Raw genomic sequence first — 14,569 nt, 5'->3', positions numbered from 1 at the left:
CTTTAATCAATGTTAGCAGTTTTGACTTTAATCGATGTTCGTAGTGTCTGTAAGTGACATGGTTTTCAGTGAGCAGCAGTTCAAAGAGGGAAAAGATGACTTTGAAATAGATGTGGTTTTCCTAGGTTGCACGTCTTCAGTGCCCATTCAGTTGTGTAATAGTCGTAGTAGGGTCTGTGATAGATACTCATTGTCAGCATCTTATGGACTTTGAAAACAAGAAAAAACTAGGGGCCACCTTCGTGGCTCAGTCAGTTAAACTGCCATCTGTAACACTGGCATCTTGTATGGGTGCCAGATCAAGTCCTGGATGCTCCACTTCTTATCCAGCTCCCTGCTAATGTATCTAGAAAAGCAGCAGAATGTAGCTCAGGTATTTGGGTCCTTGTTATCCACGTGGGAGATGCATATTGGATTCCAGGCTCCTGTATTTGGTCTGGCACAATCTTGACTATTGTCACAAGTTTAGGAAGTTACCCAGCAGATGGAAGATATCTCTCTCCGTCTCTCTCTTTCTCTGTAACTCTGCCTTTGAAACAAATAAATATTCAAAAATATTTTTAAAACAAGAAACAAATTCCAAATTAGTAGCAGGAAAGAAGTCATAATGATTGGAGCCGAAAAAATGAAATTGGAACCAAAAAAAAAAAAAAAAGAACAGATAGAAGGTCAACAAGACAAAAAGCTGACTTTTGAGAAGATAAAGAAAATGAAAAAACCTTTAGCCAGACTAACAAAGAAAAAGAGATAAAAGCTCAAATAAAATTAGAAATTGAAAAGGAGATATTGCAATTGATATCATTGAAGTGCCAGCGATCATGAGAAAATAATGTAACACCAATATGCTAACAAATTGGAAAATCTTGAAGAAGTGGATAAATTCCCACCCATTAGTATTGGAGCACAAGGTGGACCATCTCAGGCTGGTCTACAGCACCTATGAGAATGTGAGAGAACCAGATCTGGGGGCAGATTTGGTAGAAGACTGTAAGCTCACCTCTGTAGACTGCAGCAGCTGCTTTTTGCATGGACAGCTGGACCACAGAACTTCACCTGACACTCAAGGGAGCCAGGGAATAAGGGATGGGAGGAGGCGGGGCTGGGCTTGGCAGCAGGCAAGACTAGGCTAGGCCCCAGTACCTGCTGATGCTCATGAGTGCCCAAATGGGTGTGGCACAGGCCAGACTAGGCTGGTTCACATGGGTGCCGGGTCTGGGGTGGGCCAGGCTAGGATGTAGCACCTACTGGTGAGAGCCAGAATGGGTGTAGGCCAGTCAGACTAGGCCACAGTGTCTACCAGTGAGTGCCAGGACTTGAGGCCAGCCATGTCAGGCTGGGTTATAGCACCCAATGTCATTAGCAAGATCTGGAACTGAGAATAGATCTGGTAGTGGAACTTGGGGAACTCCCCTGCTAGATTTGCAGCTCCTGCTTTGTGAGCATGAGAGCTGGGACTGATAAGGCCAGGCTGGGCTGTAACACCAGTCGGTATATGTGTGAGCAAGCAAGGTTTGGGAGTGGGCTGGGCAGGATCAGTCCACAGCACACATTGGCATGAGTGAGAGCCAGGATGGGGTACAAGCCATGTTGAATTGCCCCACAACACTCATCAGTTTACATGAAGGCTGATGCTGAGTGTGGGCCAGGCTGGGCTAGGCTGTAGCAACTCTTGGCAAAAGCCAAGACTGGGTTGGACCATTTCCGATAGGGTTACAGCATCTTCTGGTACATGCATGACCTGGGGTGGTAGTGGGCCTTTTATGGGAATCTGGGGACTCGCTGGCTGGGCTGCTGCTTTCACTAGTGAGTGTGAGAGCTGGAATTCGGGGCAGGCTGGTCTGGGCTTGGGCCAGGCTGCACTAGGCTGCTGCACCTGCTAGTGTGCCCAAGAGACAGAATGGCATGGGCCAGCCAGGCTAGACCATAGCACCTGCTGGCAAGTGCCAGGGCTGGGTACAAGTCATAGCAGGCTGGAGTAAAGTAACCCAAAGCAGGTGCATGATCTGTGGTTGGGTGCTGGTCTGGTAGCAAACTGTGAGTACTCCTCTGCTGGGCTCTAGCTCCCACTGGTGATCATGACAGCTAGGGCTGGGGATGGATCAGGCCGGTCAAGGCAGCAGCATTCATTTGTATATTTGGGGTCTGGGTCTGGGGTTGGGTCCAGCTGAACTAAGTTGTAGCAGCCACCTCAGTGCACGAGAGTCAGTTAGGATGCAGGATGGACCAGGTTAAGTTGTGACACATGACAACACGTACAAAAACACCAGAGCTAGGGTCAGGCCTAGTGGGAGTTGTGGGTGGTCATCCTGACTAGGCTGTGGCACCTGTTGGTGTTTGTGAAGACAGGGCTCTGGCAGGCTGGGCTGGGCTAGACTGCAGCACCTATCGGTTTACATGAGAGGTGGGTGTATGGGTGGAACTGACTAGGCTGCTGTATCCACTGGTGTGTGCATTAGCTGGTGCAGGTGATGGATCTAACCTGACCCCACACTGGCTGGCATATAAAGAATCAAGTGTGAGATAATCCCAGGCAAGGTTTCCTGGGAAACTCTCCAGTTAGACTACTGGACTCAAACCCCAGCCATACGGTAAATCACAGTATATGTGGTCTGGCCTTGGAGTGCATGTATTAGGATTGGGTTTCCTCAGCTGCTGATTCCTGTGCAGTGGACAGCATGCATGTAACAGGGGCACACAGGGGACATGAAAGCCAGCTCATCTAACCCAGAAGACGTTGAGTGCCAAAAAATGCTGATAAGGATGTGGATAAAGGGGAATTAGTATACCCTGTTGGTGGGAATGTAATTAGGTGATCACATTAGGTGATTATTGTGGGAAATATGGAGATTTGTTTAAAATGAAAGCTAGAAAACAGGCTTACCATATGATCTAGCAATCTCACAAATGGGTATGTATCTAAAAAAAAGCAAAATCATTTTATAGAAGAGATCCCTGTTCTACCATTTTTACTGCAACACTGTTCACAGTAGCCAAAACTAATGTATCCAGATGAATAGTTAAAGCACTCACACACACATTCAGAAGCAATATATACAAATTAGAATATTCTTTACTATAAAAAATGAAATTCTTTTTTTTACATTTTATTATTGCTATTATTATCATTTTATGATACAGTTCCATAGACTCCTGACATTTCCCTTATCCCCCCCAATACCCTCCCCCCACCTAGTTCCTCTATATCATTACTAAAATACAGTTCTTCATACACAGTCATATGTCCATCATTGCGGGCATGGACAATGGCAGAGAGTCCAGCATCCTATTGTCAAGATATTGTAAACAGTTTTATTGTAAGTACATCTTTGTCTGGAAGTAGAGGTGCATACTACATTGTAGCCTCACATCTGAATGTTAGTCTCCATTTCACAGCTACAGTACATCCCCTCAAATGAAAAGTCATAATACAAAATCAACAATAGAAAGGAAAATAGAAATTTACAATGCCATGAAGTTAAATAACATGTTACTAGATGTGACTGTCTCTTACACAGCTACTATACATCCCCTTAAATGAAAAGACACAAAACAAAATCGACATCAGGGAGAAAAAAGAAATTAACAACACCATAAAGTAAAATAACATGCTCCTAAATGACTAACGTGTAGCTGAAGAAATGAAAATCAAGAACCTTCTTGCAGAAAATGATACTACTGTATGATCTACGAGTCATTGAATAATTTAATCAGAAGAAAGTGTTTTGAAGAGAGGAAACTAACAGAAAATAATGAAACCCATGCAATATAGTTTCCACTGATTTTTGTTGGTGAAGTGTGTCTCTTCTAGACAATAAATGGATTGGTTTTGTTTTTAATCCAGTCTACTAATCTATGACGTTTGATTGAGCTTAAGGCATTTGCATTCAGAATTTAGTATGTATGGGTGGTACTTTGGTCCTGTCATTGTAGGAATGGGTTGTTCCTTGGTTTAGTCTTCTGTTGTCATTTTACTGGGATGTTCTTCCCATTTGCCTTTGGTTTTGGTAGGTGCTATCCCTGTTCTCTGTCAAGAGAACATCTTGAAGTATCCTTTGCAGGGCAGGTTTGGAAGAAGCAAATTCTTTTAACTTTTCTTGATGTGGAAGAATTTGATTTCATTTTCAAAGACAAAAGAATGCTTTGCAGGATACGTTATCTTACGCTGACAATTTTTTTCTTTTAGAATCTGGAATATGTCACTCCATTCTCTTCTTGCCTGTAGAGTTTCCTGTGAGATATCTCCTGTGAGCTTAATTGGCATTCCTTTATATGTCAATTGATTTTTTTCACGTGCACATTTATGGATTTTTTTCCTTATGTTCGATTGAATGATCATGTGTCGTGGTGAAGATCGCTTTTGATCAGGACTGTTGGGAGTTCTGTGCCCCTCCTGGATCTTGTTTCCCAATTCTTTCTCTAGATTAGGCAAATTATCCTTTATTATTTCATTAAATATATGTGTAAAACCAGTTTCTCTTTCTGCACCTTCTGGGACTCCCATAACCCTTATATTTGGTCTCTTAATAGTGTCTTTCAATTCTTGAATACTTTTTTTGGCCTAATCCAGCTCTGCTTCCAGCTTTTTGTTTGCTTCCTCTTGATGACAGAAAATATCTTCCAATTCTGAGATGTTTTCTTCTGCCAGCTTCATTCTATTTTGGAGACTCTCCACCGTACTTTTCATTTGCTCTACTGTGTTCTTAATTTCTGATATATCAGCCTTGATTTGCTTTATGGCTTCTTTAAATTCTTTGAACTCTTGTATGTGCTTCTCATTGTTGATCAGAAGCTTTAAAATGAGTTTTCTGCATTTTGTGTGCCCCATTTTCTCGATGTCTTCCTCAGTGAACTCTGAGGTTGGCATAGGGTTTTGCTCCTTTGCAGGGGAGTTTTCAATAGTATTCATTGTGCCTTTGTCTCTTCTTTTGTTCTTGGTCATTGTACTTCTGGTTAGCAAAATTTTCACCTTGGGGCAGGTTTCTAAGCTGTGTCACCCACAGGTCTACAATGCAATTTTACTTATTGCGGTTGGTTCACAACTTTTCTTGCAGCCACTTGTGCCACAACCTTCAGTGAGTTCCAGGTCTGGGTTCTTATGTCAGATTTCCACCGTGGTCTCCACAGCCCCAGCTCCTGGCTCACCACTCTCCACCTCCTGTGATACCGTGCTGAGGCTGCACCATTGTCTCTGCAACCTTTCTCCCATTTCCGGTTGGGGCGGGTCCCAGGATTAGAGAGACACCAAGTGTTCTATATGGCTAGGTTGTTGGTGGCGCTGATCTTGCAGGAACCTGTTAGATGTTAGGTCTGGGTGCCACGTGGGCCTATTTTGACCCATACAATGCCACAGTCGGTATTATTTTCCTGCGGGACCAGTGCAATCCACGGAACTCAGGGAGTTCTCATGAGCTCAGCACATGCACAGTTCACTGTTGTCCCCTGCAGTCCTAAAGCTATTGCCACAGTGCCCTAAATGGTTCCTACTGTGCCACTACCAGAGTTCTTGATGTGCTGGCCATCAGATGTGAGGGCTAGCCAGACCTGTCTTGGGTGAAACCTGTAGAATGCCACGTTGTTGCAGTTCACTGAGTCAGAAATGAGTTTACTCCCAGCTCAGCGTATGCTCAGTCCTTTCCCTAGCCTCTGCCTTCTTAGGCAAAATGGCACCCAATTCAGCTCTAGGGGGCTGACTGCGCTGCGAAATCCACGCTGTTCTCACACTGTCTGTCTGGGATCTGCTGCTCTGTCTCTGCTCCTGGTCAAATCAAACAGACCAGTAGGACAGTTATTTGTCTGGGTTTACCTCCCAAGCTCCCAGTGAAAGTCTCTTCCCACCTGGTTGCTGGTGGAGTTCAGGCTGCTGGTGGAGTTCAGATAGCCGTTGGCTGAATGCTGCTGGAGTATCAGTCACTGCAACACCACACCGTTGTGTCAGCTGCTTTCCTGTGTCTGTCAGTCTCCAGGTACCCCTCTGCTGTTGTTCTGTCTTCTCCTATTTCCTGGAATGTGTCCTCTGTGCTTCATCCTGATTAAATGTTTTCCCATCTATTTAAATGTGTCCTTACCCTATTCAGCCATCTTGATTCTCCCCCCAAAGTGAAATTCTGTCATTTGCAGTGAAGTGGTTGAGAGAAATAAGCCAGACACTGCAAGACAGACATGGAAAGAACTGCTTGTGCATATGGGCTTTGCTGCAAAAACAGCACTTTCTCAAACTTTTGTTTCAAAGATTTGCCCAGCAAATTGGTAGAAATTATATGCCACTATCATTTTCAATGATTTTGTGACTGTTTTAAAATTGACTTTGTGTGAGTGAAGGTATCTTTGTATTTGATTATGTACTTTATAATATTTTCCTAGTTTCCTGTGGGAAATGTAGCACATTTCCAGGAAGGAGAGGTTGCACATTTTTGAATGTATTACTTGTTGGTGCCATTAAGAATTTGCCCAAAAGTCAATTGAAAAAAAGAATTAGGAAAATAACTGCGATTGTGGACAAGGAATAAATACTCCAAAAACGTCAAACGTGTGCTACCATTTCAAGTATATATAATTCTGTTTGTTCTTTTGTGCTCTGTGACATCCAACAGACACCCAGCCTTCCCTTACCCCCTCTTCAGTGGGTGCCAGAGGCTGCCTTACTAACGATAGCTTTCTTCAGTGCCCCTTTGATATCTTTATTCCTGAGTGTGTAAATCAGAGGGTTGAGTAAGGGAGTGATAAAGGTGTAGACCAGCGCGAGTTTTCGTTCTTCGTCCTCTGAGGTGCTGGAGCGTGGTCGCAAGTAGACCAGGCTGCAACACCCATACTGAATCAAGACCACAGTGAGGTGAGAGGAGCAGGTGGAGAAAGCTCTGCTGCGGCCCTCTGCAGAGCGGATGCGGAGGATGGTGCGAGCGATGAACCCGTAGGAGATGCTGATAAGCAGGAAGGGGACAGTCAACACGAGAATGCCCACGACATACAGGACGGCCTGGTGCACGTGGATGTCAGCACAGGCCAGACGCAGGACTGGAGGCACATCACAGAGGAAGTGGTTAATCTCCCGTCGGCGTCCACAGAAGGGCAGGGTGAAGATTAAGGCGGTGAGTTGCAGGGAGAGAAACAGGGCCAGGCCTATGGATCCCACCACCATCTGAATGCACAGTTTGTGGGTCATGATGAGGGTGTAGTGCAGCGGGTGGCAGATGGCCACATAGCGATCATACGCCATCACTGCCAGCAGAAAGCAGTCAATGCTGCCAAGAGTAACAAAGAAGAACATTTGGGCTCCACAAGCAGCCAGTGGAATGGGCTTCTGAGGCCCCCAAATGTTGGAAAGCATCAGGGGCACCACAACAGTGGTGTAGCACATTTCCAGGAAGGAGAGGTTGCACAGGAAGAAGTACATGGGTGTGTGGAGGGAGCTGTGTGTGCAGACCACCCAGATGATGGCCGTGTTGCCACAGAGGATCATGAGGTAGAGGAGGAGGAAGAGAAGGAAGAGAAGGACCTGGAGTTCCGGGACAGTGGTGAACACCCGGAAGACAAACTCCGTAGGACCGGATTGGTTGAGGACAGGTTTCCAAGTCAACATCTTCTTTGTTAAAAGACGAGAAGCAGTTAAATACCCATGCCTGATTGCTTTATTACCTGCGTAAAACAGATTTAAAATTCGATATAAAATCACCTATTGGTATCTAGTTTTCTATTGTAATACATGAATTCACAGTAGTTCCCCTTGTGTGGTTTTTTAGGATGTTTCACCAATGGGGTGAATATCTTGACGAAGTTACTGGTGAAATGTCTGTTGTTTTTAATTTGATATTTATAATCCCGTTGACAACAGCTAATACTTTCCTTGTGTTCAGTTAAACTAAACTGTTAACTGTGGATATTTTTAATCATATATATGGATATGTTAGTCACATTTTTAATAAACATTCTAATCAAAATGTAGCTTGTATGCATAGAAATTCATGAATCCCAAGTGGTCACCTTACTTTTTTGCAGATTAATTAAACAAGTATGACCATTATTAAGGCATCAGAAATAGGAAAAATTCTAGTAATCTTCGAGTGTTCATCATTTTTTAAACGTTTTATTCTCCACTTCATGTTACCATTCTTTTACCCCTTTATATTAACAGTTTCAACTTACACGCAATGGTACATATTGTAATTGGTTGCAGCATTAGGTCTGCAAGAGTTATTTCTGAAATTCGGTGTGGGAAGACTCTGTTCTTCCTACTTCTTAAACAGTATTTTTTTTTGGCTGTACCGTGTTGTTTTGACTCCATTATAAAAGCAGGCAAACAACTTTATATCCAGTCTCTTTTCCCACATGTGAGGACACTTGAAACGATTCATGGAAAAATGGAATTAAAGGATCATATTTCTACTCCATGAACATTTTGAAGCCCCTCCCCCAGTCCTTTTCATATATTTCATCTCATAGCAATGTTTCCTCAAAATTTCCAACTAGGAACCTAAGCATTTGGGTTCTAACAGAAGTTTCAAATGAGTGAGGACTGAATTAAGTTGGAGGAAATGAAAATGGAGATTTGGGAGCTAAGAAAATAAATAGCAAGGAAACTCAAAAAGTAATAGCAGAGTTGAATTATGCCTCAGAACAATCAGAAGAAAAACTCTTTTTTGAAATATCTGGGAAGGAAAAAATGTCAACAAATACCTTATTGTTTGGATTGCAATGTTAACACTAAAAAAGAGGGAAGAGAACAATTTTATAGACATTTAAGAAAAACAAATTGAAAGGAGTTCTGTGCTCTTAGCCTTACTGATTTCTATTTAATTTGTAACCTCATATGTATACAGCGCCAGAATTGCTATCCTGAATACACTAACACAAGCTCTGGAGACAGGTCAGACTCAGACTGCTGTGACACTGCTTGCAAAACTGGCATCCAGTATTCGATGGCCAGTTCAAGTCCCAGCTGCTCTGCTTCTGAAGAATCTCTCTGATGGCTGATGGTACGCCTTGGAAAGCAGCCACAATGGGCCCTTGGCATCCTCATGGAAGACACAGATTCTTGGCTCTTGGCTTCAGCCTGGCTTTGCAACTGCTTTCTTTGAACCATTCCTGGGAGTGAAGCAGTGGATGTAGGAGGTAATGAATATGCTAATTACACTGATTTGAGCATACCACCTTGTATCTATATATTAAAATGTCACACCATACCCCTTAATGTAAAACACTGTAAACCAAAAAATAAAAAAAATAAAAAAGATAACAAAAACAAAAGTAAAATGACTAGGAAACAGAGTTTTTAATCTACAGCGTCAATTAGAATATGTTCATTTGAATACTGTTTATAACCCTAGCCCCGTTTCTTGAAGGATTATATCTTTTTATTTTTCTTCGCTGAATGTTTTATTTAGTAGGGCCATAAAACCTTTGACTATAATGTACATCAAATGTTATCTCAAAACAGTAAGTAAAATATTAAGTTAAAAGAAGAAAATGTCCTCCAAACAAGCAAAGTGAATAAGTGAATGAACGAATGATGATTAGCATATCAGTGAATAAATAACAAGTAGGGTATTTGACAAAAATTTTGAATATCTGAACCTGTGTGATTCAGTAGACAAACACACTATTTTAGTGTTAATGGACTGAAATAGTGAGTGAATAAAGCCTGTTTTTAAAAAGAGCACCATAATGGAGTGAACTTGTATAGACCTTAAAGACATGGCAAATATAAGAGAAAGCAATTTGCAACCCTATATTTATAGCAGCAAAATCCACAATAGTGAAGAGGTGGAAACAACCCAGATGCCCATTGAAAGAGCAATGGATAAAGAAACTGCTACATCTGCTCTATGGGATGCTACACAGCCATTTAAAGGACCAAAATTCTACCATTTGCAACAAAATCGTCCCAACTGGAGACTATTATGCTCAATGAAATAAACCAGTCCCAACAGGACAAATAGTCTATGTTCTTTCTGATATAGGACAAACTTCATGTAAAACAGAAAACAAGCATATTGAATCTATGTACAATACATCTAAAATACAATTACTTACATCTTGGGCTTATGTAAGAATTGAATGAATTGTACTTGAAAATCCCTACAACAATCCAGTCTTAGAGTACACATTCAATATATATTAACTATGATCAGTCAGAAAAGATTTCTTTCTCCTAATATGCCTTGAGGACAATGGGCTGTATTTCCTAATGAATATATATTTATGTAAAAAATATATACTATTGGTGATGGATTTAGGATTAGGATTCGAACTTAAAAAAATTTGAGGAAAATCAGAAGGGACTGTGAAGATGAACATTTTTTCAGTCTCAGGGTAAACAGTCAAACAAGCAAAGACAGAGTTCACAAGAATGTTACTGCTCTTAATAAAATATGAATGTATCCATAGAGCAGAAACATACTAAGAAAATCAAATAGCAAACAAAGTTTCACAGCCAAACAAAAGAAACCCATTCATGAATTAATGAAAAAACCTATCAAAACTTACCATTAGAAAATGATAGAAACTTTAAAAATCCTTAAAATATGTACATAAAAATACAATCTCACTAAATGTTCAAACAAATAAAATGAGATACTACTCTGAGATTAATGGTAAAGATTAGGAGATAATTTGTGGAATTGTTAAACTTTTAAGTGGTTATTTGTTTATTCCAATTTGTATGTCAGTCAAAGAACAAATGGATATAAAATTTGTGGCATGCAGTTTGGTAATATATAATAAAATATGTGATGAAATGCATAGATTCTGCTTTGCAATATTACATTTAAAAATTTAGTCTTATCAAGTGAGCAGGCGTCTGCAATTACTGACTAATTTTCAATGTAATAGTTAAATATTGCCTCAATCCATCTTGGAAATGCAGTAAAATTTTCATCCCTTGTCTATATTCCTGCTGAACAATGTCATTTCTATCTTTTATTTGTTGAACTCTTTTTTTAGTGGAGCCTAAAGCTCTTGACTAAACGTAAATGAAAAATGTCACAATAAAAACAGGAAGAAAAAAGAAAAAGAAAGGGGGAAATATATCATTAGAATTGTAGCAATGAACTACATAAAATCTGTTATCTTCATATTAAAAATGTGAACAAAACTGAAAAAAATTATATCAAGAAAATATAATAGGAGGACACTAGTTAAGTGTGGTCTATTTATTAGAGGAACATTATGCCATATTGTAAAATGGTGTTGTAAACACAAATGTAATATTATTGTGTGAAGGCTAATGAAGACTCAGGTTGGAAAAACACTAAACGTGATTTAACTTAGCAAAATTTAAAGGTATTTTTACCTGTTCTTGTAACAACATGTGTAAAGATATAAGCTGGTATGATTTCTTGCATTTGTGAATTTTATAATAAACATGCACAATTTTGCAACCACATCATTATTTTAAAATTTTCTATCACTTAAGATCAGAAAAATGTTCAAAATAGATGAAAAAATGGAAGAGTTGAGTGTTGATGACATGGACTTCAAAGTCAGTTAGCTCTGGATTGGAAGCGTAGCACCAGACTTGATAATTTACTCTTCACAAGCATTGCTTGGTTCCCTATAGTGTGATTGGGGAATGGTAATATGGACCTGTAAGGGGAATTTAGAACGATTGTTTCAAGTGTGCCACGCTCTGAGTCATAGCAATCATTCACTAAAATAAGTATACTTACACCTCTTTTCTGATATGGTACATTTCCATGAAATACTTACACTTCAGTTCTTATCTTTCGCAGAACAGACATTGAGATTTCTTTAAATTTTATCTTCTTAAGTTTTCCACTTGTTCTAATAAACCTAGAACAATAAAATAAGAAATAAATAAAGAAGAATCAAACCAAGGAGGAAAGTTCAGTAAACGACATCTAGTAATCTATAATTAAAGCTGGGCTCAGGAAAATATTTTAGAATGATTGTGTTTTACTAACACATGGACATCAAATGAGCCTCATTGTACCCTACTGGGGGCAGCTGATATTTGGTGCAAAACCTGACATGTCTAATCTGTTGATAAACCACGACACACGGTATTGGGAACCCGATGCCTTTCAGAGCAAGGGCAATGGCAAGGTGATTCAGCACATATTTGCAAAGGAAAGTTTTTATTTTTTAAATATTATACAAATAAGAATTTATATGTAAGAATTAATGTTTTCCTATCCAGTGGCTATCTTCAAAGGCTTTTTAACTTCCTCTGGTGAATTTGTCAAACAATACATAGATGTTATGTTTGGCTTCTTTTTGTAAGGAGCAAAACATTTGAGATATTATGAGCTGAAATGAAGTGGCTAAAACAAATAATTACATGTTGTAATACAGGATTTGGTCAAAGCAGGAGCTTGTAAGGGTAAACTATGGTGCAGTAGAAATGTAAAGCTCCTCCAACTTTTTATTAAATGTAAGAATAAGTATCATCACTGCAATTACACCCATTCAAGATTTGTGAAACAACCTACATGAAATTCTTCCTCTTATTGAACTATTCAGCTAGATTTAATTATGTCATTCAAATCCAGTTCTCTTACACTCATAGTAACCAGTCAACTAGAACAAACAGAGTATCTGAACACTTTAACATTTTTATCTGGCTAATGAGTGGCAGCATCCTCTTAAAATAATTTGAGGATTTTGCAACACATTTTCTGTCCCAAATCACTTACTTTACTGGTAGTCGCCACGGGACTACAGCCAAGTTAGTTTCACCTTTGGCAGGTGTTTGATCTCTGAAGCCTAAATATGCCATTTGTAGGTTTTTAGAATCACGGCCAAAGTTATGAACCTCTGTGAAGCTCACTTTTATTTACAATGGACTGTTATATGAAATACTTATACTGACAGCTAAGTTGCAGAGCTATTTTTCTCTGTATTGCGTTCTCTGCTGTAGTTCTACCATGTTGCTGTCAGTTCCTGCTGCTGTCTATCTTTCACTGAAGACTTGGTGCCATCCATCTGCCCCGCCTTGGGTGTCCTCTACACTCCCTGACTGCATGCTCTTCCTCTCACAGACCGGGTACAGGTATCGTCATTCCCTGACTTTCATCTTTCTCCTATGCTGAGATTTCAGAATATCTTCTCCTCATCTCATGTATTAGATCATTGTGTCTCACCAACAAATAAGCCAAGTGGACAAAGGACAATCGAGTGCCCCTAACCAACTCAAGGATTGAATGCAACTAAATGGTGGCATGTAAAAAAATTAAATCCGTGATTGCTGATTTCATTTTTGTAAAGCATATGGCACACACAAAAAATTTGGAAAAGTCCCTGAGGAACAAACTCCTTAGTCATGTTCTTTATGAAAATGGATTCTTTATGGTACCCCAGAAGTGAAAGTTTTGGTGATCAACTGAGCAAAATTCAAACTTTGTTTTTAGAGATTCACATATCACCACTATAGTGTTTATGTGGCTTTGCTGCAAAGCAATCTCATTTACATATGAAAGTCCTCAACTCTGCTGAAGCCTAGAATAGATTTTTTTTATACTGCAACATTGAACTGCATGTTATTAAATGACATTATGGAGAAAAGTGCATCAATTCCTTATGCCTTTGACCCTCCCCTTCCTCTTGCTGTCCGACAGCTTGCTGCTCATCCTTCAGCGCTCAGTCTGGATGGGCTCATGGAAAGAACACTGGACAAGAAGGCAGAAGATCTGACTAATTCTGGGTTTGTACAGATGAGACAAATGGTACTGAACAAGTTAACCATTGATCAAATCTGCCTTTTTTGTACTTTAAAAAAGGAATAGTAGTAATTATTCTGACCATTCATTGGTCCACCATCTACTTTTGATAATATTAAATTCCTCTCACATTGGAAAGTATTGCATAAGTATTTGTGCTTTAATTATTTTTAGAAAGAAAATCAAGGTCAAACCACCAAAAGAAACAGAATGTCTTAATATGCTTCCTTACCACCTTGATAATTGCTTTATTCCATCGAAGACCTAAGACAATTTCAATATATTCATTGGTGATGATAGGAACTCTATCAGCAAACCTTTGTCTAACTTCCTTTTACAGAATAAAAGGGGATGCAGGTCTGTGACTTTCATGTTGTGCTGCGTCTCACAGAGAGAAATAGTCAGTATACAATACCCTGATGACATCCAGATGCTATTATGGAAAAGTCCTGACACTCAGAAGAAAAAGCATTTCTTAAAAATCCGTGATGGACTGTGGTAGGGTGTGAAGAACTTCCTTTGAAGTTGAAGTAGAAGAGTTGAAACGCAGGTCCTGAAGAGAAGGAATATTGAATAGAAAACGTACATCTAAATATTTATACACGGTCCAGTCTTCTTTAGTAGAGTCAAATTATTTGGTGTCCTTTAAGAAACATTTAAAATTAATGGGTCCCTAAGGGTCATCCCCGGTGATTTTCCTTCAACACCCAACTGGAGAGATTTTCTGAAACAGTGCATTGGTAAGTGCCTCCAGATTGCAGGAAGGAATGCCTGGGATCCCCAGACAGCCATTATCTACAATGACCTCACAGAAGAGGTGCCCTTTACTTAATCCAACTTGTTGAAATAATTTATTGAATTCCTACTATAATTTTTTTTCTCAGTGTTTTTTAAAAAGA

General features: G+C 39.9%; 1 protein-coding gene across 1 annotated transcript; it reads right to left on the bottom strand.

The window, feature by feature from the left end:
• Positions 1–6,616: 6,616 nt before the first annotated feature.
• Positions 6,617–7,576, bottom strand: LOC101524873 (olfactory receptor 10Q1). The gene has a single exon (XM_012927016.2). The coding sequence runs from the start codon at positions 7,574–7,576 to the stop codon at positions 6,617–6,619; it is 960 nt and encodes a 319-aa protein (XP_012782470.2).
• Between the last annotated feature and the right edge of the window lie 6,993 nt (positions 7,577–14,569).

Source organism: Ochotona princeps, chromosome 4 (assembly GCF_030435755.1).
Source record: "Ochotona princeps isolate mOchPri1 chromosome 4, mOchPri1.hap1, whole genome shotgun sequence".
Classification (NCBI taxonomy): domain Eukaryota; kingdom Metazoa; phylum Chordata; class Mammalia; order Lagomorpha; family Ochotonidae; genus Ochotona; species Ochotona princeps.
The sequence above is the reverse complement of the archived record's forward strand: the minus strand, read 5'-3'. Positions and strand labels throughout refer to the sequence as shown.